At 53.7% G+C, this 23,298-nt stretch overlaps 7 protein-coding genes across 7 annotated transcripts; 6 read left to right on the top strand and 1 right to left on the bottom strand.

Moving 5' to 3' along the window:
- Window positions 1-560: 560 nt before the first annotated feature.
- BROUX77_000633 (uncharacterized protein) lies at window positions 561-2,835 on the top strand (the record flags this gene model as incomplete). Its single annotated transcript, XM_073751298.1, has 2 exons — window positions 561-2,327; window positions 2,389-2,835. 2 exons carry the CDS (start codon window positions 561-563, stop codon window positions 2,833-2,835), a joined length of 2,214 nt encoding a protein of 737 aa, XP_073608870.1.
- A 780-nt stretch (window positions 2,836-3,615) lies between these two features.
- On the bottom strand, window positions 3,616-8,219 carry BROUX77_000632 (uncharacterized protein; the record flags this gene model as incomplete). The annotated part of the gene is made up of 3 exons (XM_073751287.1): window positions 3,616-4,227; window positions 4,288-7,686; window positions 7,743-8,219. The coding sequence occupies 3 exons, from the start codon at window positions 8,217-8,219 to the stop codon at window positions 3,616-3,618; spliced, it is 4,488 nt and encodes a 1,495-aa protein (XP_073608869.1).
- A 1,958-nt stretch (window positions 8,220-10,177) lies between these two features.
- On the top strand, window positions 10,178-11,431 carry BROUX77_000631 (uncharacterized protein; the record flags this gene model as incomplete). The annotated part of the gene is made up of 2 exons (XM_073751276.1): window positions 10,178-10,692; window positions 10,753-11,431. 2 exons carry the CDS (start codon window positions 10,178-10,180, stop codon window positions 11,429-11,431), a joined length of 1,194 nt encoding a protein of 397 aa, XP_073608868.1.
- Window positions 11,432-11,915: 484 nt separating this feature from the next.
- Window positions 11,916-13,147, top strand: BROUX77_000630 (uncharacterized protein; the record flags this gene model as incomplete). The annotated part of the gene is made up of 2 exons (XM_073751265.1): window positions 11,916-12,091; window positions 12,154-13,147. 2 exons carry the CDS (start codon window positions 11,916-11,918, stop codon window positions 13,145-13,147), a joined length of 1,170 nt encoding a protein of 389 aa, XP_073608867.1.
- A 605-nt stretch (window positions 13,148-13,752) lies between these two features.
- Window positions 13,753-15,334, top strand: BROUX77_000629 (uncharacterized protein; the record flags this gene model as incomplete). The annotated part of the gene is made up of 2 exons (XM_073751253.1): window positions 13,753-14,470; window positions 14,568-15,334. 2 exons carry the CDS (start codon window positions 13,753-13,755, stop codon window positions 15,332-15,334), a joined length of 1,485 nt encoding a protein of 494 aa, XP_073608866.1.
- Window positions 15,335-16,548: 1,214 nt separating this feature from the next.
- Window positions 16,549-18,624, top strand: BROUX77_000628 (uncharacterized protein; the record flags this gene model as incomplete). The annotated part of the gene is made up of 5 exons (XM_073751242.1): window positions 16,549-16,651; window positions 16,723-16,982; window positions 17,040-17,306; window positions 17,368-18,471; window positions 18,529-18,624. The coding sequence occupies 5 exons, from the start codon at window positions 16,549-16,551 to the stop codon at window positions 18,622-18,624; spliced, it is 1,830 nt and encodes a 609-aa protein (XP_073608865.1).
- Window positions 18,625-19,327: 703 nt separating this feature from the next.
- BROUX77_000627 (uncharacterized protein) lies at window positions 19,328-23,103 on the top strand (the record flags this gene model as incomplete). The annotated part of the gene is made up of 2 exons (XM_073751231.1): window positions 19,328-21,958; window positions 22,021-23,103. 2 exons carry the CDS (start codon window positions 19,328-19,330, stop codon window positions 23,101-23,103), a joined length of 3,714 nt encoding a protein of 1,237 aa, XP_073608864.1.
- Window positions 23,104-23,298: the final 195 nt, after the last annotated feature.

The following is a 23,298-nucleotide window of genomic DNA, read 5'->3' as shown; positions in this document are numbered from 1 at the left end:
GAAGCTGCGAAGCCCTCACTCGCTCTGCGGCTGCCGTTTCAGGCGGGGAAGTGGGGCTCCGGATGACGCTGTGGCGCAGGTGTGGCAAAACATGCAGCTAGCGGGGTTATCTGGCTACTAGGGCGGCCAGTGCCACGCTTTGTGCTGTGTACGGTGGCCCTTGTGTCACTAGCACTTAGATGTACCTTTCCACTGCTGCAAGGTGTAGAGTGACCCGCATCCTGTTAGGCAAAACACGCTACGCATGCTGGCCCATGCCAGCCTTTCCACATGGGGCGGCTCTGGCAATTTTCAGAGCATCACGGCTGCATTTTATCAGCCTCGCCTAATGCGTCGCATCCCATCGCCGGCCCACTCCTGATCAAGCACGGCTGCTCTACCACTGGAACTGGGTTCTTCTCACGAATCTCGTGTCCATTGCGCCGTCACCCAATCCGGCTGAGCTGCCGCGCCTGCAGCTGGCACCTCCCAGAAATCTCCAACCTCCACCTGATATTTGCGACAACCACGAGCTCGCCAAACACCCCCACCAAACAGATACACACACTCTCTCTTTCAAAATGTCGCACCCGGTACCCCAGCCCGGCTTCAACCAGCCTGCCAGCGGCCAATCTGCCAGCCCCGATGCTCCAGCCGCCGCACCCACCGACGCCGGACCGGCCATCCCCGTGCGCACCAAAGAGTCCTTTCAACAGATAATGCTCGAGCAGTACATTACGCGCGATTGGCTGGCTGCTATCAACCTGACAGAAGTCAGCAAAAAGTCGCAAAAGGACACACAGGACGCCATTGAAGAGGTTCGGGACTACGCGCGCATTCGTAATGAATATCGCACCTGGTTCACGCCTAGCAGGCTCTACGGCGAGGGCTACCAGGGCTATGCCAATGGCTTCACCGAAAGCATGAGCCATTCGCGTGTGATATACCCGAGCCAGAAGCCGCGACCCGGCAAGCGCATTACTACGGCCCCGAAATGGAAACGCAAGGACATGCAAAAACAAGCCGACTTACACGAGGACTTGGTACCAATACGACTAGAAGTCGAGTGGGAAAAGATCAAGCTCCGGGATACCTTCACATGGAATCTCCACGACCGTATAATCACGCCCCAGCTCTTTGCTGCTCAGCTCGTCGAGGACATGGGCATCAAGCCTCCCGGCGCGCAAATAATATACGAGACCGTCGTCGCTCAAATCTGCGAACAGCTCGAAGACTACTATCCGTTCGCCCATCTGGAGGACGACTCTCTCGATCCCGAAATTTCCTATACCACCTTCAAGAACGACGAAATGCGAGTCCTAATCAAGCTCAACATTACAATCGGCACCCATACACTGGTCGATCAGTTCGAGTGGGAAATGAACAACCCGCTCAATTCCCCCGAAGAGTTTGCTACCAACATGACGCGTGACTTGGCGCTGCCAGGCGAGTTCAAGACAGCGATTGCCCACTGCATTCGCGAACAGACCCAGCTGTTCACCAAGTCTCTCTACACTGTTGGCCACCCGTTTGACGGCCGGCCCATAGAGGATGCGGATCTCGTTGCCGCTTTCCTCCCCTCCCCCATACCTTCTGTTCTGAGACCACAGCAACAAGCCAAAGAGTTTGCGCCGTACATGTATGAGATGAGTGAAGGCGACTTGGATCGCAACGAGACCATTTTCTCTCGTGAGCAGCGCCGGCAAAAGCGTTCAGTCAACCGCCGTGGCGGCCCGCAGCTACCCGATCTCAAAGAAAGACAACGCACCATCCGCACGCTCGTAGTATCATCCGTTATTCCAGCCTCTGCCGCAACTATCGAAGAGAGCCGACTGTTTAAGCGTGCCGCAGGTGCGGGCCGACGCCGTGGCCCTGGAGCTATGCGCGCAGACGGCGACCTTTCCGAATCAGACGACAGCGACGATTCAGCGCCCGAGTCGCCTGCCCCGGGCGCAGCTGTGGCCAACGGAACTGCCCGCACTCGCGGTATGCGCGGCGCGGCGTCGGCGGCTCAGCAGCGCATGGCAAATCTGGGTCGTAGCGAGACTCCAGAACATAATGAGTTGCAGCGCCCTGGACGCCGTGGCCACCACACTTTCGTTGACGACGACGAGCCGCAGGCCCTCATCATTACCCTGCGTGTGTCGCCGGCCAGATTGCGCGCCATCCTCACTGGCGAGCAGGTCAAGATCACTCCCGTCCCGCCGCCTATCCCGTCGCTGGTCCCCGCCTCTGAAACTCCTGCCCTGGGCACCCCCGTGAAGCCAGGTGTTCCCCATGTTCCATCTGGTCAAATCGGCAGAGTTTCAGCGCCGACCCCCAATCCCGATGGCAGACCACACACTCCAGTAAGTCCTCCAACGCGACCACCCTAACCCCTACGTCTCTCCCATGCTAACTGAACCCCAGCCCCCCTCGCCCGCATGGCTCATCCGCAGCCTCAACGAGCTTGCCAAGACATACCCATACGACTCCTTTGAAGCCCTGATGAAATACTCCGCCGTGAACCCCGACACTGAGCAGCAGATCCCGCCCAGCCAGCCGCCGCCGCCCAACGCCGTATACATGTTCCTGCCGCGCGTGCGCTGTAAGGACTGCCCCGGGAAACTGTATACCCCCGGCCCTGGCCAGACTGCCACCAACTTCGAGGTCCATCTCAAGAACCGCCAGCACCGCGACAAGGTCGATCTGCGCATCGGCCATCCGACCCGCTCCATGACGCCAGGCTCGGCCGCTGGCGCTGGTGCGGGGCCAGGTGCAGGCGCTGGATCCGGAGCCGGAGCAGGACCGGGCGCAGGCCTGAGCACATCAGCCGTACCGCCACCGCAGCCGCCTGCTCCGACATCATCGTTCTGAGCGGCCCCGATGTTTTTGTTGCACGCATGAGAGATGGGCGCTGGTCCAGCTGCGTCATGACGAGCATGGTGTTCCTTTTTTGTTGGCTTTCTTCATGTTTAATATTGTTGAAACGGGTAGCTGGAGTTTTCTTTTTCTTGAACAAAGTCGATGAATTTTCTTGTTGCGTGAGCGTCTAAGTCTGCATGTCGTAGTTACTTTGTGAAATGTCGAGTGTGTCAGTTGCCCATTTCGGAACTGAATATCATCAAAAGTAACCCTAAGTGATATTTTGACGGTTAACCCTATCATGAACAACACAACATTGCCATCGTGTTTGAAAGTCCTCAACTCAAGCCCAGATACCAAGACACGTTCAAACCAACATGAGCACCATCGCATAGAACATGGAACAAACAAGAGAAAAACACAGAGACATTAAGATCCCAACGACTAAACCGTTCAAAAACCGCAATCATGAAAACCCGCAACACTGCCAACAAAGAACAGAAAAGAAGAAGAAGAAAAAAGAAAGAAACCCCCCCCCCCCAGCACGAGAAACTCAGACATGTTCTGAGTCTGAGTCACGAGACACACGCAAGAAAGCACCTTTTTGTGCTGCCTGAGCCATCGCCACAGACGCGTGGGCCGAGTAAAGTAGCGCTCTGGTGTAGCAAAAGCGTAAAAGAAGAAACCACAAATGAGGATATACCGTGCACCTCCACCGCGCTTGCCATTTCTCTGTCCCATGGCCCCTTGGTCTCTAGCAATCTTTTGGAAATGCGCAAAGAAAGCACTGCTTCATCTCCTTCTGGAGCTGCGCTTTGGCACCGGAGGCTCCTCCTCCTCCTTCTCGTCATCGTCTTCGCTAGCCTGGTTGTCCGACATACCTTCCATGTCCGACATTTCTGACAAGGAAGAGTCAGAATCGTTGCCGTTGGCCTTGGACTGAGCCGGGGCCTTCTTTTTGCTGGCGTTCTTGGCCTTGGGCGGTGGCGACAGCGCATCGTCTCCGTCGTCATCCTCGTCGATGTCCTCTTCCACAGCGGCCTTGGCCGTACGCTTCGCCCTGCCGTTGTCGTCGAGATAGCTCCACTCAGCCACGCCATCGAGCATCTCCTCATCGTCTTCTGACGAGTCGCGCTCAATGTATGTCGATGTGCGCCCGCTGCGCGAGCGTCCGCTCGTGCGGCGTTCGACTGAGTGGCCTACACCGGCGAAGTCGTCGTCATCGTCCTCGGCGCCGCTGCCCCATTGATCGCGCGTGCGAGACTTGCGGGCCTTTTTGGCTTTGCTTGGGGTGCGAGGCGTGGACTTTGTCCGCGGCTTAGAAGTCTTTTCTCGGGAGGGCAGCTTCATGGACTTGGTGCGCTTGGCGGGGTGATCGTGGCGATCTTCGGCGGTTTTGCGCTTCTATGTGCTGTTAGTCATGTTGTCTGTGCGAGGCTCGGGGGTCAAATAATCATGACGTACCTTTTTGCGATCCATTGATCTCAAAAGATTGTCCAAGTCCTCCTCAAGACCATCGGGCAAGTACTGCTTCTCGGCAATCTCAGCAGCCACCTTATGAGACGGCAGTGCACTGAACAGGCCAATTGGCAGACCGACCTTGTTGGCGTACACTTGCATACTCCAACCCTTCTTCTCCTGCCACTTTCGCAGCAGTGCAAGCGCCAAATCGCAGATGACGTATATGTTTTCGCTGTTGGCAGGATTGACAGCATCACGCGTCTGTTTCGTTCGTTCTACATAGCGTAGGACAAGACCAAGGTTGTTTTCTGTTACGACGTGGCTGATATAGTACAGTAGGTAGCGGGCGTGGTCAACAAGGTTCTCGGCTTCGTTGCTGTAGTCGGGATGGTGAGCGAGCAGCGATATCAAACGGCACACAGCAGGCTCAAGCACAGGCTTGGATCTCTCCACAAAGAATCGAGCACGAGCGTCAATCCAGGTTTCGAGACGCTCTTTGAAAGTAACCACAGGCTCAAAGGCGGTCAAAAAGACAATGGTGTAGAACCGCGGGGGGAGTTCATTGGTAGCAAGATACTTTTGTAGCTTCTCCACGAAACGGTGCCGTACGGCCGCCTCGCCATTCTGCGCGACAAATGCCAAATTGTTGAAGTCGTTGGGACCAAGATGAGTATCAAATCTGTTGTCACAGCAGAGCTTGAGCATCAGTTGCGCGGCACTGAGTACCAGGCGGCTTCGGTGGTGCTTAGGAGTGTCCTTGGTCTTGCACAACTCTCCCTCCTTGGTGATCAAGGTTCTCAACAGCTTGAAGACAGCCAGGATGCGATCCTTTGAGTCCTGCATGTCAGAAGTTGAGCGAAGGTTGTTGACGAGGGTCTTCAGGGCAAGTAGCTTGGCCTGCAATTCGTCGTCCATATCAGCATCGTCTACCCAACCGGGATCAGTCTCCCGTGCCTCCCCTTGAACCTGGAGAAGTAGTTGCTGGATGGTGATGTCTAGAATCTCTTTATCATACTCCTCAGTCATATCAGGCTTCAGCAAAGCTAGCTGTGAGATGCAGGCGAGATGATTCAGGAAGTTTGGTGAGCCGTATTTCCACTCCTTCATAATGCGACGCAAAATGCTGCGAGCAGCTTCCTCGGCTTCAGTCTCCTTGGACGAGAGAATGATGTTCAGGGCATACTTGGCAGCTTTGGGAGGCTGACCATATAGGGCATAGTTCTTCATAGTATTCAAGAATTTGGAATCCTGAGGCATATCTTCGGTTTCGGTCTTTGCGTATGACGCACAAGCTTTGAGGACATCAACAACAGATGGGTCGTTGGGCTTATCACGAGTGGGAGCCTGTTCCACAAGACTTTTGCAAAGCTCGCCGATATGAGACTTGAAGACAGCGGGATTCCGTTGTGAAATTTCACCAAGAATTTCATGAGCTGCTGGGCCTAGACCATTTTTGTTGCTCTGGGAAAACTCCATAAACGAAGCCAGATGGCTCTTGTTGAAGGTGATGCAGGCAGTCTGATAAATGAGGGGCAGTAGAGTGTCCACAACACCTGTGCACTTGCCCTCGCCATTGACGCGTTTAACAAGCTCTCTGATAGCGTCATGGATTGTTTTGAAGTCGTTGTTGATGTCAATTGCGTACTTGACAAGGGCATAGTAGCGACGCTCATTGACCTTGGCAAAACGCTCCAGATCAGCCTGGGCTTTGGGCTGGTCAGGGAGGCGACCACTGAGCCATTTGATAACACCGTTCAGATTTGAAGTGACCCTGTCTTCATTGGACTCCATGACACCACCATTGTAGAGTTCGCATTGGCGGATATAGGCCACAACTGGGGGCATCATTGCGGGCTGGCGCGCTTGCATTGCAAAGAACGCGCGCTTGGCCTTATCGGAGAGAGAGCGCACTAGCTGGAGAATACGTTCGGCCCTAACCTTGTCGCTGTCGTAAGTGATGGCGGCCATCTGGCTGTTTTTCTTGGACTTCCGAGGCGGGAAACCAAGAGGGACAATGTACTCGAGCAAAACACGATCAAGTATAGCAATAGACTCCGGGTCACCAGTGTAGTATACTTCAATGATGCGAGACGGAATACCACCAAGGCAAGGGTAGACCAGATCATGCTCATCAGCAATCTCCCCAGCAGCCATAGACCACAGCTTTCCTAACAGAACCATGGCCTCAACACGCACAGCAGGCTTGCGATCACGGCAACGATCGGCGAGAATAGCCAAGACCGAGCCCTCCTGTTCAACACCGCCATAGTAACCGAGTTTGCTGACGACGTCCTTGATGTTGAAAATGTCAATTGCCTTGATGGCAGCCAAGCGAACCTTTTCATCATACTCTAGCATTTTGGTACATAGGGCCTGTACCAATTTTCCTTCCTCTTCGCGACTAATGCCGGTATTACCAGCCGCCGTGGAAATAATGTATCCCACACTCAGCGCCCAGGCTGCGCGAATGGCAGGAACTTTGTCGTTTTGGCGGTTAATGAAACTATGATACACAGTGGGATGTACTTGAGAGAAAGATAGCACGGCTGACGGTGAGTTCAGGACTGTTTGAGCGGGATGGACAGGGAGCTCGTCGTCCATGCGCCACTGGGGGTATTGGCAAGGATCCATCAATGGAGGAGGAGGCGGACCAGCAGCACCAATTCCGGAAATCATGTCACCCAAGGTCTCGGTTGCCAACTGGCGTAGGCTAGCATTGTCTGCAGATAACTCAGCCTCAACCTGGGGGATGACATTTTGTAGGACGATAGGAACGGCCCGCCACAACTCCCGAATAAGGTGGTGCGCTTGGCGAATGTTATGGAGGTCTGATTCTGAAGGGCCGGCAGGACCATCGTCTTCGTCGTCGTTTTGGCCGCGGTTCAGAGTCGTCGCATCGATGATAACGTCACTAAAGTACTGACTGACATATCGTGACATCTTTTCAGGGCAGTCCATGCATATGTTTTTGGCCATAATGTAAGCGGCTGGTATTTTTTTGGGGAGTAGGTTGGATTGGCTGCTATCATCCGAACGGTCAAGACGATTCTTTGGGCCGCCTGGGGGCAACGCGCGCAGGAACTGTGCCATGATGGAATCAATCACAAGTGCTGGAATGCCCGGGCTCTCGTCAACGAGGGTTATCAAGATGTGGGTCATGTGATGCTCAATGTCGCGTGGCACATTTCCCTCGGCATCCTGTGATGAGAGAATAGAAATGGTATCAAAGCACGCTGAGGTGAGGCGCAGGAAGAGCTCATCGCCGCCTTCAATCTCAAGAACCAGGAGGATACTCTTGACTTCTGAGAGAGAAACCAAAACGTATTTGTGCTGGGCATGGTAGGTGTCGCCTGGATCCTTGAGGGCGGGTATTATGTCGCGGATAAAAAGAGAGAAGATCATCTGGAACGTCGGATTAGCATTGGGCACGAGAACTTTGGGTTCACCAAGTGACTTACATTGACTTGATCGCTGGAGAAGGGCGCATTGGGCGCGCAAATGCGCAGTACGTCAGACAAGCAGGCGGCCACAAAGGCTCTCACGCCGCTGTCGCGGTGCTGGAGGAGATTGCGATGGGCCAGAGACGCGGCGACATCGGTGAGGGAGTTGGGATCAACGCGCTCCTGGTCCATGTCCGACAGCTCGTCCAGCAGGCGGCGCAAGCGTGGGATTAGCGTGCTCACGGGAATGGGCTTGCCCGGCTTCCAGGTCAGCTGCTCGCTAAACTGGAGCGTCTCTTCGGGGCCGTCTCCATTGCCGCCGCCATTGGCAGCAGGGCCGACGTCGTCGACATCGGAGGGCGGGTCGGAAATAGGCGAAGATGGCTGCTCGGGCTCTTCCGGAGCGTCTTCGGGGTCGGACAGATCTGGCGATGACGACGGGACCGGCGACGGTTCCTTTCGGGGGGCTCGTCGGGAACGTCTGGCGGGCGCCATTTCCACAGTACACGCAGGGAACGACGACCGGCGGTGAGGTCAACAAAGGCGGGCCGGCGGGCAGGGACAGCGAGAGGGAGATGACGCAGTCTAGCCGGGACAGCAAAAAGAGATGGGTATATGATATGACGTCAAGCAAAAACAACGAGGGCCCAAATCACGGAACCAGGCGCAGGCCACGAGGTTTTCTGGAGTTGTAGTAGTTGCTTATCGAAGAGAAAAAGCAAGGTTCGCGCGAGTTGCTGGAGTAATGCAATGCACAAAGGAGCGGAAGCCAGTGGGTGGGCCATGGCCACAGTGGGCGACGCGAGAAATCTGGCTGGGCTAGCTGGGCTGGCTGGGCTGACTAGGCTGACTGGGCTGGGCCTAAGCACCGCGAATGCGTGGCGGCTACAGCGTAGCACAGGTCAAAATACAGCACACGGCTCAGGGGCACAGGCCTCCACCCACTGAAGCCTGGCCGTCCTTCACTTGGCTTCAGTGAATGCAGACAACGCGACAGACGCGCGTGTGAGCTGTTTCGCCACAACTGTGCAACCATTATTGTAAGCGCCCAATGGGGTGGCTAGCCAGGGCGCTGCTGATATTCTATCTGCTTCGTGCGCTATTTGCTACATGTTGTCGGCCAAAGAAAAACTGCATCTCACTGCAAGCGTCTCTGGCCTTCTAGACGCTGGAGGCCCTGTAGCTAAATATCTACATACCTGCATGGCCATCCGCCCAGCCCGCATAGATTTTGTTGCCATGAAAATCAAGTTTCTGGCCCTGGAGCTCCATATTTTGCAGCAACTTGTTGTGGACCCTAGATCCCTGTTAGCAAGCTCCGGTTAGGTAAGCTTTGTGCTCCTCTTTCAACGACAAGTGGGCTTGTTACATTGGTTAGCTAGTCAATGGGTCGGCCTTGTTACCGAGAGCACAACAATGACCACGAGCATTCCATCAGTCTCAGGCTTCAAGACACATCAACGTTGCCAGCATGTAGCCAAAACATGACTGCCTTGTCACTTCTTTAGGGTTGTCGATCGTTCGATGGTATCCACGCTCCAAGTTCCAGCAGAAAGGGTCCTGTTGCCGTCGATCCAAAAAAGGGCACCATCCAGCACGGATAGGCGAAAGGAGCCGTGGGTGACTGGATGGAAACAGGGTCTGATGCATCACGCTTGCCAGAAACTGGAAGCTTGGATGGCACACAATCAGAGACATCCCCCTAGTCTTCATGCCAGTCTCATCATGCTTTCCAAGTGGGCGGCGTGGAAATCATGGTGCTGTTGTTCTTGATACTGATGTCATAAGAAGGATGGATCCGCCGGCTTTGAAAAACCGGCCCCTTTAGAGATCTGGACAATGAGATGCAAAGCTTACCGGCAGCTATCACCACCGTTGCAATTAAACTTGACTGCCGTGATTTCTACGTATCTTGTCCTGAATACGCACCTGGTTCTACCGGACATTCTCCTTCCATCGAGAAGCTGCTTGGTAGCTTCCTTTTTGGTCTTGCCATTTTTTGGTGACAAACAATAGTCAGGGCAACCACGAACATCCACTTCAAACTGCCTTCCTCTGGGGCAACCACGCCAGTTATAGTGAGAAGAAAAAAGCCTGGAACTTGAGTGTATCCTGCCGCGATACTGCATCTTCTACGCCTGTTTTTCGCCCAGCAAGTCACATAGCTGCGGTTAATTCAGAACTTGCCCACTTGCGCGTTCAGGTTATTGTTGATAAACATTGCTTCTCTCTCAAGGTAGGAGCAACTTCAACACAAGCACACCATCATCTGGTCTTAAAAGCGCAATAACAAATAGCTAATCAAACATGGTAGTTTCTTCAAGCGAGTTTGGTTCTTCAACGTAAGCTTTATCAACGCGCCTTCTAGAACTCAACTTTTGTCCTGAGGTTTTGCGCACAACGCCGGATATCTTGAAGACCTCCGTCTCTAATAATCGCCCTACAGCATCAAAATGTCGTCGGTTCACAAGCCGCAAGAAGGCGGCCTCTATGGTCAGCCCACCCTCTACAACTCGGGCCATCGCGATGTCCCCCAAATATCTCCCGAGCGTGTCAAGCATGCCCGGCGGATGTTTTGGGTCCGTCTGACCGCCCTTTTGGGTGCTGTTGTGGTTGCTATCGCAGCAGCCATTGCAATCATGGCAGCTACCATCAACTGGGATAACAAGGTGACCCACAAAGAAGGTGCGAGAAGTGTGCGTCGTGCGGGCCCCGCTTCTCTGGAAGTTCAAAATGACTCCCCGGTTCCCGTCGTCATTCCCTTTCTCACTTCTTCTTCTCCCATCATCCCCTCTGGCACCGCTTCCATCAACGATTTTGGCACCAGCGTCTATTCATCTCGCCCTCCTGCGTTCTTGTCTGCTCGTTTTGCCAACAAAACCACCATGGCCGCCATCACTCTTCCGGGCTCCGCCTTGACTACCTCGACCCCGTCACTCCAGACTGGTCCCTACGCCCCTCCGATCATGTAAGCATTCTCCCATCTCAAAACCTCATCAGACATCACGTCCTAATATCCCCATCATAGCAACGGAACTGGTTTTCCCAGCCTTCTCGTCCCCACTGGCACCCTCCCTCACAATGGCACTTTCACAGCTTCATCGGACGCCCCCTATGGAAATGGCAGCAACTACCATTACCCTACGAGCTCGGGGTTTATCAAAACAGCAACCACATCATTGCCTCTGACTACTATCGGATACACAACGCCATCTAATCCTGGATGCACCGAAGCTTTCACTGTGACCGTCACCACCACCATCACTGCATCAACAAACACCACTGACTCAGTTTCATCTTACACAACTTTCACGACTTCCACCCCGGCGACCTCGTCTGACAACTTTACCGAAACTGAGACCACTACTATTACCCCTACTTTCACAACTTTCGACACGACCACTGTCAGATCTCTTCAAATCATCACCGTACTTGACACTGTCTCCGGTACCGTTGTGCCGGTTACCACTTTTACTATTGTTGATGGTCAGCCCCCTTTCGCCACTGGCAACGTCACACATACTAGTGCTGGTACTGCCAGTACTGGATTCCTCACAGCGACTGGTGACAAGCCTCTTGTGACAGACGACGGCTCCCACGGCGAATTTTCAGGTCACAACCAGCTCAGCGCCTCATCCCGCTTGGGACTGTCGACTTTCACCATGCTTGTGGTAGTAGCTCTTGCTGCCTTCTTTGCCACGTGGTAAATATCAACCAGCTGACAAGCAATTGCTTATTTCAACTACAAGAACGTCGAGTGGTCAATGATTAATTAAACGACAAGTATGATTTAATGAATGATTGGGTGTTGTGTCGGCGAGTTGTGGTATTTCGCAAGTGGACAACCTGATATTAAAAGTTTCATGTCTTTTTGTACTTTATTTCAGGAAATGATTTCTTATGTCAATATGATAAGTTAATACAAAAGGTTCAAATAAACTTGTGGTAGTTATTGACACTATTTTTTGTGACGATGTTTGTAGTTGGCACAATAGTTGATTGGTGAAGGTGAACAAATATATGCAACTAGGCGGACCCAGCTATGGTTATCACTCTACCGGGGCGACCCACATTTATCTCACCAGAGTGTTTATTAAGATGAAAGGCAAACCATCCCACGGCGACGCCGATGTGCTTCTTTGGACGAGCCATCGTCATTACTTTTGCATTCATTTGCTACAAACTCGCGAAATGGACCAGCCAATAGTGTCTATTTCGGAGCCTGGCATCAAAGTTCCGTACAAAGATGGCGTCCAGGAATTGAGAGCTGAAGTTGCACAGCTACTGGGTCGTTCGCAAACGTCATTTCCTGGAGCTCAGCCCGTGAGCTTCACACGCGACCATCTCCGCGAGCTCATGCAAGAAGAGTCAGTTGGTCATTATTTTGTTGTCGCAGATTGGAGCTGTAGCTAACCAAGTGTCTTTGTAGCTACTATGTCTGCGAGAAATCCGATGGAATCCGATATTTGCTATATCTCACGACCGGGTCCCAAGGCAGCGAAGCGCACTACCTAATTGACCGCAAAAACGATTATTGGTACAACAACAATCATAACCTCCATTTCCCTCTTCTCGAGGACCGGCAAGCCTTTCATGACCGCACCCTCATCGATGGCGAGCTAGTCATAGACGACGAGGGCGACGGCAACATGGTGCCACGCTTCCTGGTCTTCGACTGCCTCACGCTCGGCGGCATGAACCTCATGGACCGAACCTTGGACAAACGTCTAGCATACTTCAAGGAGAAGGTGTACCGACCGTACAAGGAGCTTCTATCGAACTTCCCAGATGAGCGCAAGTACCAGCCCTTCGAGGTACAACTGAAAGACATGCAGTTTGCCTATGGCACAGAGATGATTTTCAACCGCGTGCTCCCGAGTTTGAAGCATGGAAACGACGGGCTTATCTTTACCTGTCGCAACACGCCCTACAAGCACGGCACCGACCCTCACATCCTCAAGTGGAAGCCCCCGGAGGAGAACACTGTCGACTGCCGTTTGCGCCTGTCCTTCCCTGAGGTTGAGCCTGATGCCCAAGACATTGCTGACGGCATCACGGAGCGCTACATCGACTACGAATCCGTCCCTAAAGCCGAGCTGTGGACATTCATGGGCGACTCTGGCCCCAACAAGTACAAATATTTCAAGGATGTTCACATCACAGAGGAAGAGTGGGAGACGCTCAAAGGCCTGGGCGATCCCCTGGATAATCGCATCGTAGAATGCTACCTTGACCAGCAAAAGAACTGGCGCATCAGCCGCTTCCGTGACGACAAATCCGAGGGCAACCACTACACAGTGCTCCACAGCGTGCTGAGCAGCATCGAGGACGGCGTCTCGCAAAAGGATCTCCTGGCGGAGCAGAACCAAATCAGAGACGCGTGGAAGCAGCGGCAGCAAAAGCGCCATGAACGCGAAGGCTAGCTGTGCCTGTGCAATCTAGCGATTAATGAGCGGCAAGAGAGCAGCACTTTTTGCTCAGCCTATTTTATCATGTGCTTTTCTGGCGTTTTTGGCGAGGGACTTTGGACCATGGACTCTTGTGGAAATACTTTGGGTAGCGATGTCCTTTTGGTTTGGTGGATTTTTTGGACGGTTTTTCTTGAATAGAAGATGTATGGTGCAAACATGCCCTTGGGAAAGGAAAGAAGAATCAAAACCAACTTGTGCTACAGATGATCTTGGGATGGAATATTGGCACATGAGACAGAAACCCATCAACTACTATATTTTTCTTCCCGTCTAGAAACTCACGACTGTCGCCAATCATCAACCATCTCGCTGTTCAATCGGGGTGGCTACCATTTGGTCCAGGCTGGAAGAATAGCAATTGGTTGCCCCGTCTGCCTACAAAGTCCACCCTAACTTCCTTCTTCTTCGTGTTAGATTCGAGCGGTTCCCGATTGGGTCTTGTGACTAGCAAGATAGAGCAAATTCTTCACGGAACCGTCTTCACCGCCCGTCCACCTTCTCTCCTCAGCTCACAACCTGCTACCTTTGCCTTTTAGCACACACCACCGACCGTCACAATGGCGCCCATCCGCTCGCCAAAGTTTGAGTTGATCTTTCCATCGCGATATGACAAGAGCCTCCATCAAATCACCGCCCGCAACGCCTGCGATTTTGGTGGTTGGAGCTGCCTGGACGAAGGAGGCCAGGCCGGTATCATCTTGGTGTCGGTTTCTATTGCTATAATTCTCGCCGTCATAGTCTACTTTTCCTTCTTCCGCAAGTCGAAAAAGAAGAAGATCAAGAACCTCAAAGAGGGTTCGCCAGGCGGTCTCCCCGGAATCATGAAAATGTGTATGGGCTGCTCCTCGAAGCCAAGTGCCAAACCAGGAGCTACTGGTGCTGCTCCTCTGGACGCCCCTCACGCTCCCAGTCCTGTTGAGTCGAAGCCCAAAGATAGGAATCCAGACGTAGGCAACGATAAGGAAGACAAGAGCCCCAAGTCCTCCGGAGGAAAGAAGGCCAAGATGGACGGAGAGCCACCAGCGATGCAGCGTTCTCGATCTGAAAGCAACAGGTCGTACCTCCATCTCGCCGAGAGCTGGCAGCTCAATGATGGTTCAAAGAACGCCAAAGGTCGCAGTCATCTGCGAGTCAAGGGCGTTGGTGTGCACAGAAATCTTCCCAACAAAAGCCACCGCGCCTGGAACCACGTCGACGACAAGAAGCGACATCACCGCCACATAGCCCACGGTAGAGACTTTCCAGACAGCGATGTCGATGAAGCTGAGAGTGATTGTATGCCCCCCCCCCCCCCCCAAAGCCTGTCTTCTGCCGAGAGCAGATTTGACCAATGTGAATCAAGACTTTGCTAATACCAATACTGGGTCAACAGTAGAAGCTTCCCAAGACACCAGGGTTTGCCAGTCATGCGATTTTCGCATGAATATCTCCCAGTTCTACAAAAACGGCAACCTTTGCGTGAACTGTCATTACGCTTTTGGTCAAAAAGCCGAGCCCGTCTCTGCTAGCCGCCGTCATCGATCTCGGAAGAAACAGTCTCGTCAGAAGGAACGCACGACAGAGAACCCCCAACCTGCTGACAAGAACCAGGGCAATGCCGAGAAGACAAAAGAAGAGGCCAAAGCCACTGAGGATGCCAACAAGAAGACTAATGAAACTCCTACGCCTCCAGAGCCCGCCAACAGTGAAGGCAAGAATAAGAACAAGCAGGCCGACGACAAGCAGGCCAAAAATGATGAAAATGGTAACAAGGATGGTGAAGAAAAGGAACCGGGCAAGTCGGGTAGTGAAAAGAAGTGCAAACACAAGAAGGACAAAGGCAAGGACAAGAAGGCGGGAGACTCAAGTTCCAGCAAACAGAACAGCTCCGAGAAAGACAGGGGCTCGGCAAAGAAGGAGAACGAACCAGTCAAGTGTAGTGACAGGGACGGCAAGCCAGAACAACCTGAGAAGGTCTACCAGGAACACCTACGGCAAATTGCCAGGAACATGTCCCTTCTCCATGCAGCCAGCTCCTTTGATGAAGGCCGCCTATCCAGTCCCGACAAACCGAAAGCTCTTGAGCCAAAGCCATCCCAGGACAGCCCTAGGCCTTTACCGCCCGCCACGGCACGTCCCGCCAACCAGACGGCCAGCTAGGAGCAACCCACGTCTGTCAGACCAAGTGGCGCGGAACACACCGACACACAGCAAAGTAGTGACCGAGAAGCTGAGAGCAGCAGCTGCAGCAGTGGCAACGGCTGCATTTGCAGCATAGACTCAAGCGACGAGGACACGGACGTGGTGTCGGGCTCGGACTACGAGAGTAACTATTCGAGGTCGCGGTCGAGCCAGCGCCACGCGCCATCATGCCATGTAAGAAGGAGAACAAGAAATTGCATGAGCAATCGGCAGCGTACGAGGTCTAGAGGGTCTATTACATTCTCACAAAGTGGAAGACCATGGTCGGTCGAGAATCATCGTGTGTCTTGCTTTTCTCCTTGATTCTCGCGCTTGCAGCGTGTCGCGAGAATTAGGACATGGAGTCTCTATAACAATAGTTAGTACTTTTAATAAGTAGCACGCACAGCGCTTGTCAACACTGCTATAGTTAGTTGGATGATCAATGCTTGAAGTTGAAGCTCTTGGTGAGACATATGTAAGTTCTCGGTTGTCAGCGTGCAAAAGCCAAGATGACCTAGTTGCTTGATGGTTTCTAGGGTTAGTTACAACCCTCCACATGCACAGATTCCCCACGCCATCACCAAGCCTGTAAGCCTGTGGATTTAGGCCTTCCAGCTTCTGAAACTCCGCTAAAATACAGAAGCTCGTCCTCTTGTTTTGCACGTGACAGCGTTTCGCCCCGCCCCGAATGACCCTCCCCCGCGAAGTCAGCGTGGCTGGAGCAAGCTCAGAGCTTGGGGCTTGGCTCCGCCAGAAGTATTATGTAACTTTACAGAAGCTCACCCTCCCTCCCACCCATCGCCGTCTTGGGATAGTCTTTTGGCCCAGTAAAGCCGCAGCGATTTGAGTTTTTTTGAGGGTCTCTGACAGCCCGTTTGCCCCATAGCTTCAGCACCAGCTTCAGTGCCAGCTTCAGTAGCACCAGCACCAGCATCAGCAGCCGTCTTCTGTGTTCCCGCCGCCATCGCCTCTCATCGACGCTTTCGTGCTCCTCCATTTGTCTTGGTCCAACCGGCTTCTGTTTCTCCTTCTTCAAGTCTTTCCCAGCAGCGGCCTTTGCTTCCTTTTTATCTGGCGGTACTTCCTGGTCGTTTGCCTCGCTGCAATCTACGATAATCATTCTTTCTCATCGCCGTGCTCTGATTTCCCCTCCCATTCATCCACCTGCTGTATCCCCCGATGCTGAAAGCATGTGGAACGACGAAGACAACAACCCGTATGGCAGCGGCTTCGACCGCCGCGAGTCGTTTTCCTCATCTTCCATAGCTCCAACATCGCCGGTGCTCCGCGAGGGTATGTCGTTTGATTCTCCGGCAAGGTGCTGTGCGCCCTCTCTGGCCCTCTTGCTAACACCCACTCCAAAGTTGCCCGTAGCAATCGGCTACACACGCCGTCGTCGGATGAGGATGAGATCGAGGACGCAAGATCTCGGAACCGGACTGCCACTCGCGACCACAACTCCGACAGTGACGATGACGTGCCGCCGCTGCGAAAGCCTGGAGGCTACGATAGCCGCATTGAGCAGATCATCTACGAGAACCCCGAAATCCCCATCCTCATCACAGACGCCGGCAAAAGCCCCGAGACGGGTGGCAAGTTTATCGTTTACACAATCCGCACCGGCGTAAGTTTCTCTCGCAGAGCTACTGGCCGATCTTGAAGGCTAACCCTTCCCCCACAGGACCTTGAAGTGCGCCGCCGATACTCCGAGTTTGCATCCTTGCGTGATGCCCTTATTCGCCTCCATCCCACGCTCATCATTCCTCCCATTCCAGAGAAGCACACAATGGCCGACTATGCTGCCAGGCCTACGTCAGCCAAACAGGACCAACAAATCATCGACCTGCGCAAGCGCATGCTTGCCGTATTCTTGAATAGATGTCGTCGAATGGAGCAGGTTAGGGCCGACGGCGTATGGTGGCGATTTCTTGACCCCAATGCCAGCTGGGTAAGTTTTACCGTGCTTGACTGTGAAGCCATGTTATCACGATAAGGCTAACGGCATGTAGACCGAGGTTCTTCACTCTCCTCCCGTCTCTACTATTCCCAAATCAATTCTCAAGGCCCCCCCTCTAGACATGGCAAACCCTACTCCGGCACACAATTGGCTTCCTGTTCCGTCAGCCTCTGCCAAGTTGAGGGGCCCTGTGCACGATCCGTCGATTAGTCCTGGCATACCGGCGCGCTTCCCCCCTAACGATGTCAAGCTTACCGAGTACGAGCTTGACCCGTACTTTCTTGCCTTTGAGACTTCTATCAAGGACCTCGAGCTGCTTCTCTCAGGGCCTCTGGAAAAGGTCAACAAACGCACCCTGAGCCATCTCACCAACCTAGCAGCTGACTACTGCGAGCTGGGCGGCAAGTTCAATGCATTTGCGCTTTCCGATCAGGAGCAGATGCTGGGTGATGCTATAGAGAAGGTTGGCTACGCTTCAGATTCAACATATCTTGCGACAGAAGATCTAGCAACAGGGCTCGGAGCTAGCTTTGCCGAGCCCATGCGCGAAAATGCGCAATTTGCCGGCGTGGTACGCAATGTCTTGCGTTATCGGGTGCTCAAGCGGGTGCAGCAGGATATGACGACAGATGAGCTCGCCAAAAAGAAGGCTCTGCTAGCGCAACTCGAGCGTAGTGAGGCCGAGGCAAAGCGGATTGAGCAGTACCTCAGTAGCAGTCAAGCAAATTTCCCCTCATCTTCTGCGCCGGGCGCATCAACAAAGCCGACTACTCCCAAATCCCCAACAACAAATAGCCGCGATGCAGACGATGCAGACTCGTTTGACTCGGATTTCCCCCCTACCCACGGCGATTTCCCGGCGCCTTCAGCACGCCAGGGCGCTCCTGAACCAACGCCATTGCATCGCAAAATGCCCAGCACAAACTCGATTACCAACAAGATCTTTGGGCCTCTACGGCAAGCCATTCAGGGAGTTGCCGATGTCGACCCGGAGCGATCGCGGCGTGATATGATGGGAAAAACAAAGGAAAGCATTGAGCATCTGGAGCAAGCTCAAGTCGTGGCAGAACAGGACGTCAAGGATGCCAGCGCTAGCATTCTAAAGGACATGAAGCGCTTCCAGGCTGACAAGGAGTCGGACCTCCAAAGATACATGGTGAGAGTTACTCGAGCCCGTGCTCTGGCGATATCATGCTAACAATAAGCCGTCCAGATTGCATATGCCAAGATCCAGATTGAATGGGCGAAAAAGAATAGAGAGACATGGACGGAGACCCGTGAATGTGTTTCCAAGATTGGAGACGCTTGAATTTGCTACTTTATGCTCGGAAAAATAGGGAATCTAGACTTGGGCGCCATCTTGGCGACACCCCAAGCACCATTTGCTGTTGTCCCAGCACAGCTAGTCAATGGAGGACTGTTTTGCTCCGCCAAGTAAACACCCAGCTAGCTACACTATGCCTCTCCACGGCTGCCATAGCCTTTCCATGCTGACTACTGTTACTGCTGGTACACTGTGAAGTCGTCGGTGAAGGAATTTATTGGAGTCTTACTAGCCTCAGAATAGCTGCATCGTGATGTGAGGTTAGATTTAGATTACCTATCCCGTCTCGGTCAGGCCCCACTTTTAAATGTTCCCGGTCTTCCTAGCCTCTATTTCAGCCTCGCAACAACAATTTGCCTATGCTGCAGCTCCCAACTGATGAAGCAAACCTAATTCTTGTCTATTTTACCCAGTCTCTGGGCTCCCCACGGCTTTCTTGATAGTCCGAAAAATTGCATTTTAATCTTTTTTTGCACTGGCTCCCGTCGCCGGCTTATGTCAGGGACCAGTTAGCCGTAACCCACAACCTTGGCTGTCCTTTTCAGCTCCAGCCTTGCGATCCTGATCCGCATCGCAATATTCGCAACACGCGCCCCTAAGCTTTCAAGCCTCACCAGATTCTCAACCAACCCTCGACCAATTGCCCTGGCGACTCTGTCCCCATCGCCCTCTTTCCCTCTCCTCCACCATGGCAACAGCTGCCCGCAATGGCTCGACCGGCGGTCTGCGCAGCGACGGCGCTCCGGCCAAACGCTTCTCCGACATCCCGTCTGCGATCGATATCCCCGTGCGCGACCAGGAAGACGAGGCCGTCGAGGTCGACCTGGACGAGCTGATTGACGATCCGACCGAACTCTGCACACTTCTTGAAAACGAGCAGGCCGCGCGCATCTACTGGATGACCGTGGCCATGGCCTACGCCAAAAAGAACAAGGCAGACCACGCCATCGAGATGCTGGTTCGTGCCGGCCAGGTGCTGCAGACTTCCAGCCCGCGCGAAAAGGTCAGCATGACCTGCGGGCTCTGCTTCCTCTATCTTTACAAGGCCCGCGAAGCTCCGCGAGTTGCGCCCACCGGCGCCCAGGCCGGCGAGGTCAGGACCAAGGAGTACTTTCTCAACCAGGCTACCGCCTCGCTGAACGAGGCTTTACGCATCAACCCGGCCTTCCCTCCTCTCTTCCTTGCCCGCGGTGTTCTCCTCCTGCTACAGGCCTCGCTGCAGAGCCCCAGCAAAGGCAACAATGCCAGCGAGAGAGACGACCTGCTGCACAGCGCCTTGAAGTCCTTTGACGAGGCTCTGCGTGTTTCGGGCCAGAAGAACATGATGGCCATGATGGGCAAGGGTCGCACGCTCTTCTCCATGGGCAAATACGCACAAGCGCTTACCTGCTACCAACAAGTGCTTCAGAAAATGCCCAGCCTGACAGATCCAGATCCGAGAATCGGTATTGGTTGCTGCTTCTGGCAGCTTGGCTTCAAGGGCGACGCTAAGGTTGCCTGGGAACGATCGCTCGAGGTTAGCCCCAACAAGTGGGCGAATAGTTTACTGGGTATCTACTATCTCGATGCCAGCGGGCGTGTGCCTGCCAACAGCGCCGAGTTTCTTAGACTCTACAAAAAGGCCATGACTGAATACACACAGACGGCCTTCAAGCTCGACAAAAATCTCCCTCTTACCTGCTCGACCTTTGCCAACTACTTCCTCACCCGCAAAAACTTTGCTAATGCCGACTCGTTAGCCCACAAAGCAATCCAGTACACCGACATCAATGCCATTGCCAGCGATGGCTGGTACCTTCTGGCCAAGAAAGAACACTACGGCAACAATCTCACTCTCGCTAGTGACTATTACAGACGCGCCGATGAAGCGCGGGGCGGTGGAGATCGCGGATACCTCCCGGCCAAGTTTGGTGCCGCGCAGATTGCCGTCATGCGCAGCGATCTAGGTGAAGCCAAGCTACGTCTGGAGAAGATGATCCAGCAATCCAGAAGCATCGAAGCCATGGTCCTCCTGGGCGCTATCTACGCCGAGGAGGTGTTTGTTAATGAGGCGGCCGAAACCAAGGAGGACAAGTCACAAGAGGCAAAAAAGGCTATCCACTATCTGGAGCTGGTACGCAAGGCCTGGAAGGATCCTAAGCGCAACATCCCCGTCGACCCCTCAGTGCTCTTGAATCTTGCTCGCTTGTATGAGATGGAGTCCCCCGAGAACTCCCTCCAGTGTCTTCTTCAAGTCGAGGCTTTCGAGTTGGAGCAGATTCCAGCCTCCGAAAAGCCCGTGGCTAACTACTCATACGAGAGTGAAAGCCCTACCGACGAGGAAATCCGCGCTGTCAAGAAAAAGGAGGATGCCCGCGTTCTAACTGAGATCCGCCACCAGCTGCCTCCCCAACTCCTCAACAATGTGGGCTGCTTCCTCGAGCAAGCTGAAAAGCATTCACAGGCCTGTGACATGTTCCAAGCTGCCATGGGCGCTTGCCTCGAGGTCAATGAAAAAGCGCCTGATGCTGATACGGATGGCCTGGTTACTACCATTAGCTTCAATCTCGCACGCAGCTACGAGTTCCAAGGCATGGTTGATGAGGCTGTGAAAATGTACGAGGGCATCTTGGCTCGCCATCCCGGCTACACCGACGCCCAGACTCGCTTAGCCTACATCAAGTTGCGGCAGTCGCCCCACAAGGAGGGCCCTGATGCGATTTCCAAGCTGTACCAAGAGAACAACAGCGACTTGGAAGTTCGCGCTCTGTACGGCTGGTACCTTGGCAAGGTCTCACGAAAGCGACCTGCCAACATCAACGAGGATCTCGAGTTTCGCCACTTCAAGCACACGTTGCAAAACTACGATAAGCATGACCGCTATGCGTTGATTGGCATGGGCAACCTGTATCTTATGCAGGCACGTGAAATGCGCCGCGATTCGGAACAGGACAAGCAGAAGCGCAGCGCCATCTACAACAAATCCCTCGAGTTTTTCGACAAGGCCCTGGCGCTGGACCCCAAGAATGCCTTTGCTGCAACCGGCGTTGCGATTGCGTTGGTGGAGGATAAAAAGGACCTCAAGGCGGCGCTTCCCATCTTCATCAAGGTTCGCGAGACAATCAAGGATCAGCCCCATCCTTACATCAACCTCGGCCACATCTATACCGATCTACGACAGTTCAACAAGGCCATTGAGAACTACGAAATGGCCCTCAGTAAGGAGGGCAAGGAAAATGACAGCGTTATCCTGTCCTGCCTCGGCCGTGTGTTGATGCACCGTGGTCGGAGCGAGCGTGACCTCGACTCGTTCACACGCGCGTTGGAGTGCGCGAAGAAGGTAATTCAAAAGACCACATTTCAATCTCTATTTTTTTATAGAAACTCGCTAACAGAAAATAGGCTCTGGCATCGGCTCCTGAACAGGTGCATCTTCGCTTCAATGTTGCTTTTGTGCAGGTTCAGCTGGCGTCCACCATTCATAGTCTCGGTGAAAAAATGCGGACGTGTGCTCAGTTACAGCAGGCTTCAGAAGGCTTGGACGAGGCTATCAAGACTCTTGAAGAGATTGCAACTCTACCTAACCTCCCATATCCCAAAAGCGACATTGAGCAACGTGCAAACATGGCGCGCAACACTCAGAGAAAACAGCTTGAGCGTGCCCTAGCAGTCCAGGTAGAGTACGAGAGCCGCAACGCTGAGAAGCTCCGTATCGCCAACGAGAAGCGCGAGGAAGAGCAGCGCCGCAAGGAGGAAGCTCGCAAGGCCCTGGAAGCCGTTGAGGAGGCTCGCAAAGAGCGTGTGCGACAGGAGCGTCTTATCCTATCCCAGCGTGACAAGCAAATGGCTGACGAGCTGGCCGAAAAGGAGCGCCAGATCAACGAAGCCGAGATGACGTCGGACGGCGAAGGCGGCCGCGTCAAACGCAAGCGCAAGTCTGCTCCGCGCAATGGCGAGCGCGGCAGCGCCAAGTCGCGCCGCGGCAAAAAGTCCAGGGCGGCCGGCAGCGATAGTGAGTCTGGCAGTCTGAACGGCTCGGATGACGACGATGACGACGACGGTGCGCGCGCGGCGCCTAAGACCAAGAAGCGCAAGCTGGCGCCCAAGGCGGCTGCCGCCAAGCCGTCGTCCCGCGACAACGGCAAGTTCAAGTCGGCTGAGATGATTGACGATAGCGACGACTCCAACGCCAACGACGAGTCCGAGGATGAGCTCGAAAAGGCCGAGCGCAGACTGGCCAAAGAGGCAAACGAGATTGACGCGAGCGATGCTGGTAGCAGTCGGGCGGGTAGTCCGGCGGCAGCCGCACCGGCGGCGGCGGCGGCGGCGGCAGCGGCGGCTGAAAAGATGGACGTGGATGACGATGACGAAGAGGTCTCGCACGTGACGACCAAGAGAAGACGCGGTCGTGTTATCGACGACGATGAGAGCGACGAGGAGGCCGGTGGCAACGCGGCGGCAGACACAAGCATGGCGGATGATTAAGTAAAGACAGATGGCGGGCGTTTGGGTGTCGTTTTCTTTTCTTCCTTTTCCCTTTTTCTTTTACTTGTTAAATTTGTCTTGTAACCGTTCAAGTATCTCACTATTAGTACATTTGGAATATGTCATTCGGTTTGTAGTTTCTTTCATTTCAGAGTGTTTGGCATGTCAAATATATACATGTATTTTGTAGTACTG

Source organism: Berkeleyomyces rouxiae (genome assembly GCF_048999995.1).
Source record: "Berkeleyomyces rouxiae strain 22BRR77 chromosome Unknown BrBRR77_ptg000001l, whole genome shotgun sequence".
Classification (NCBI taxonomy): Eukaryota; Fungi; Ascomycota; class Sordariomycetes; order Microascales; family Ceratocystidaceae; genus Berkeleyomyces; species Berkeleyomyces rouxiae.
This window is presented reverse-complemented; position numbering and strand designations above follow the sequence as displayed.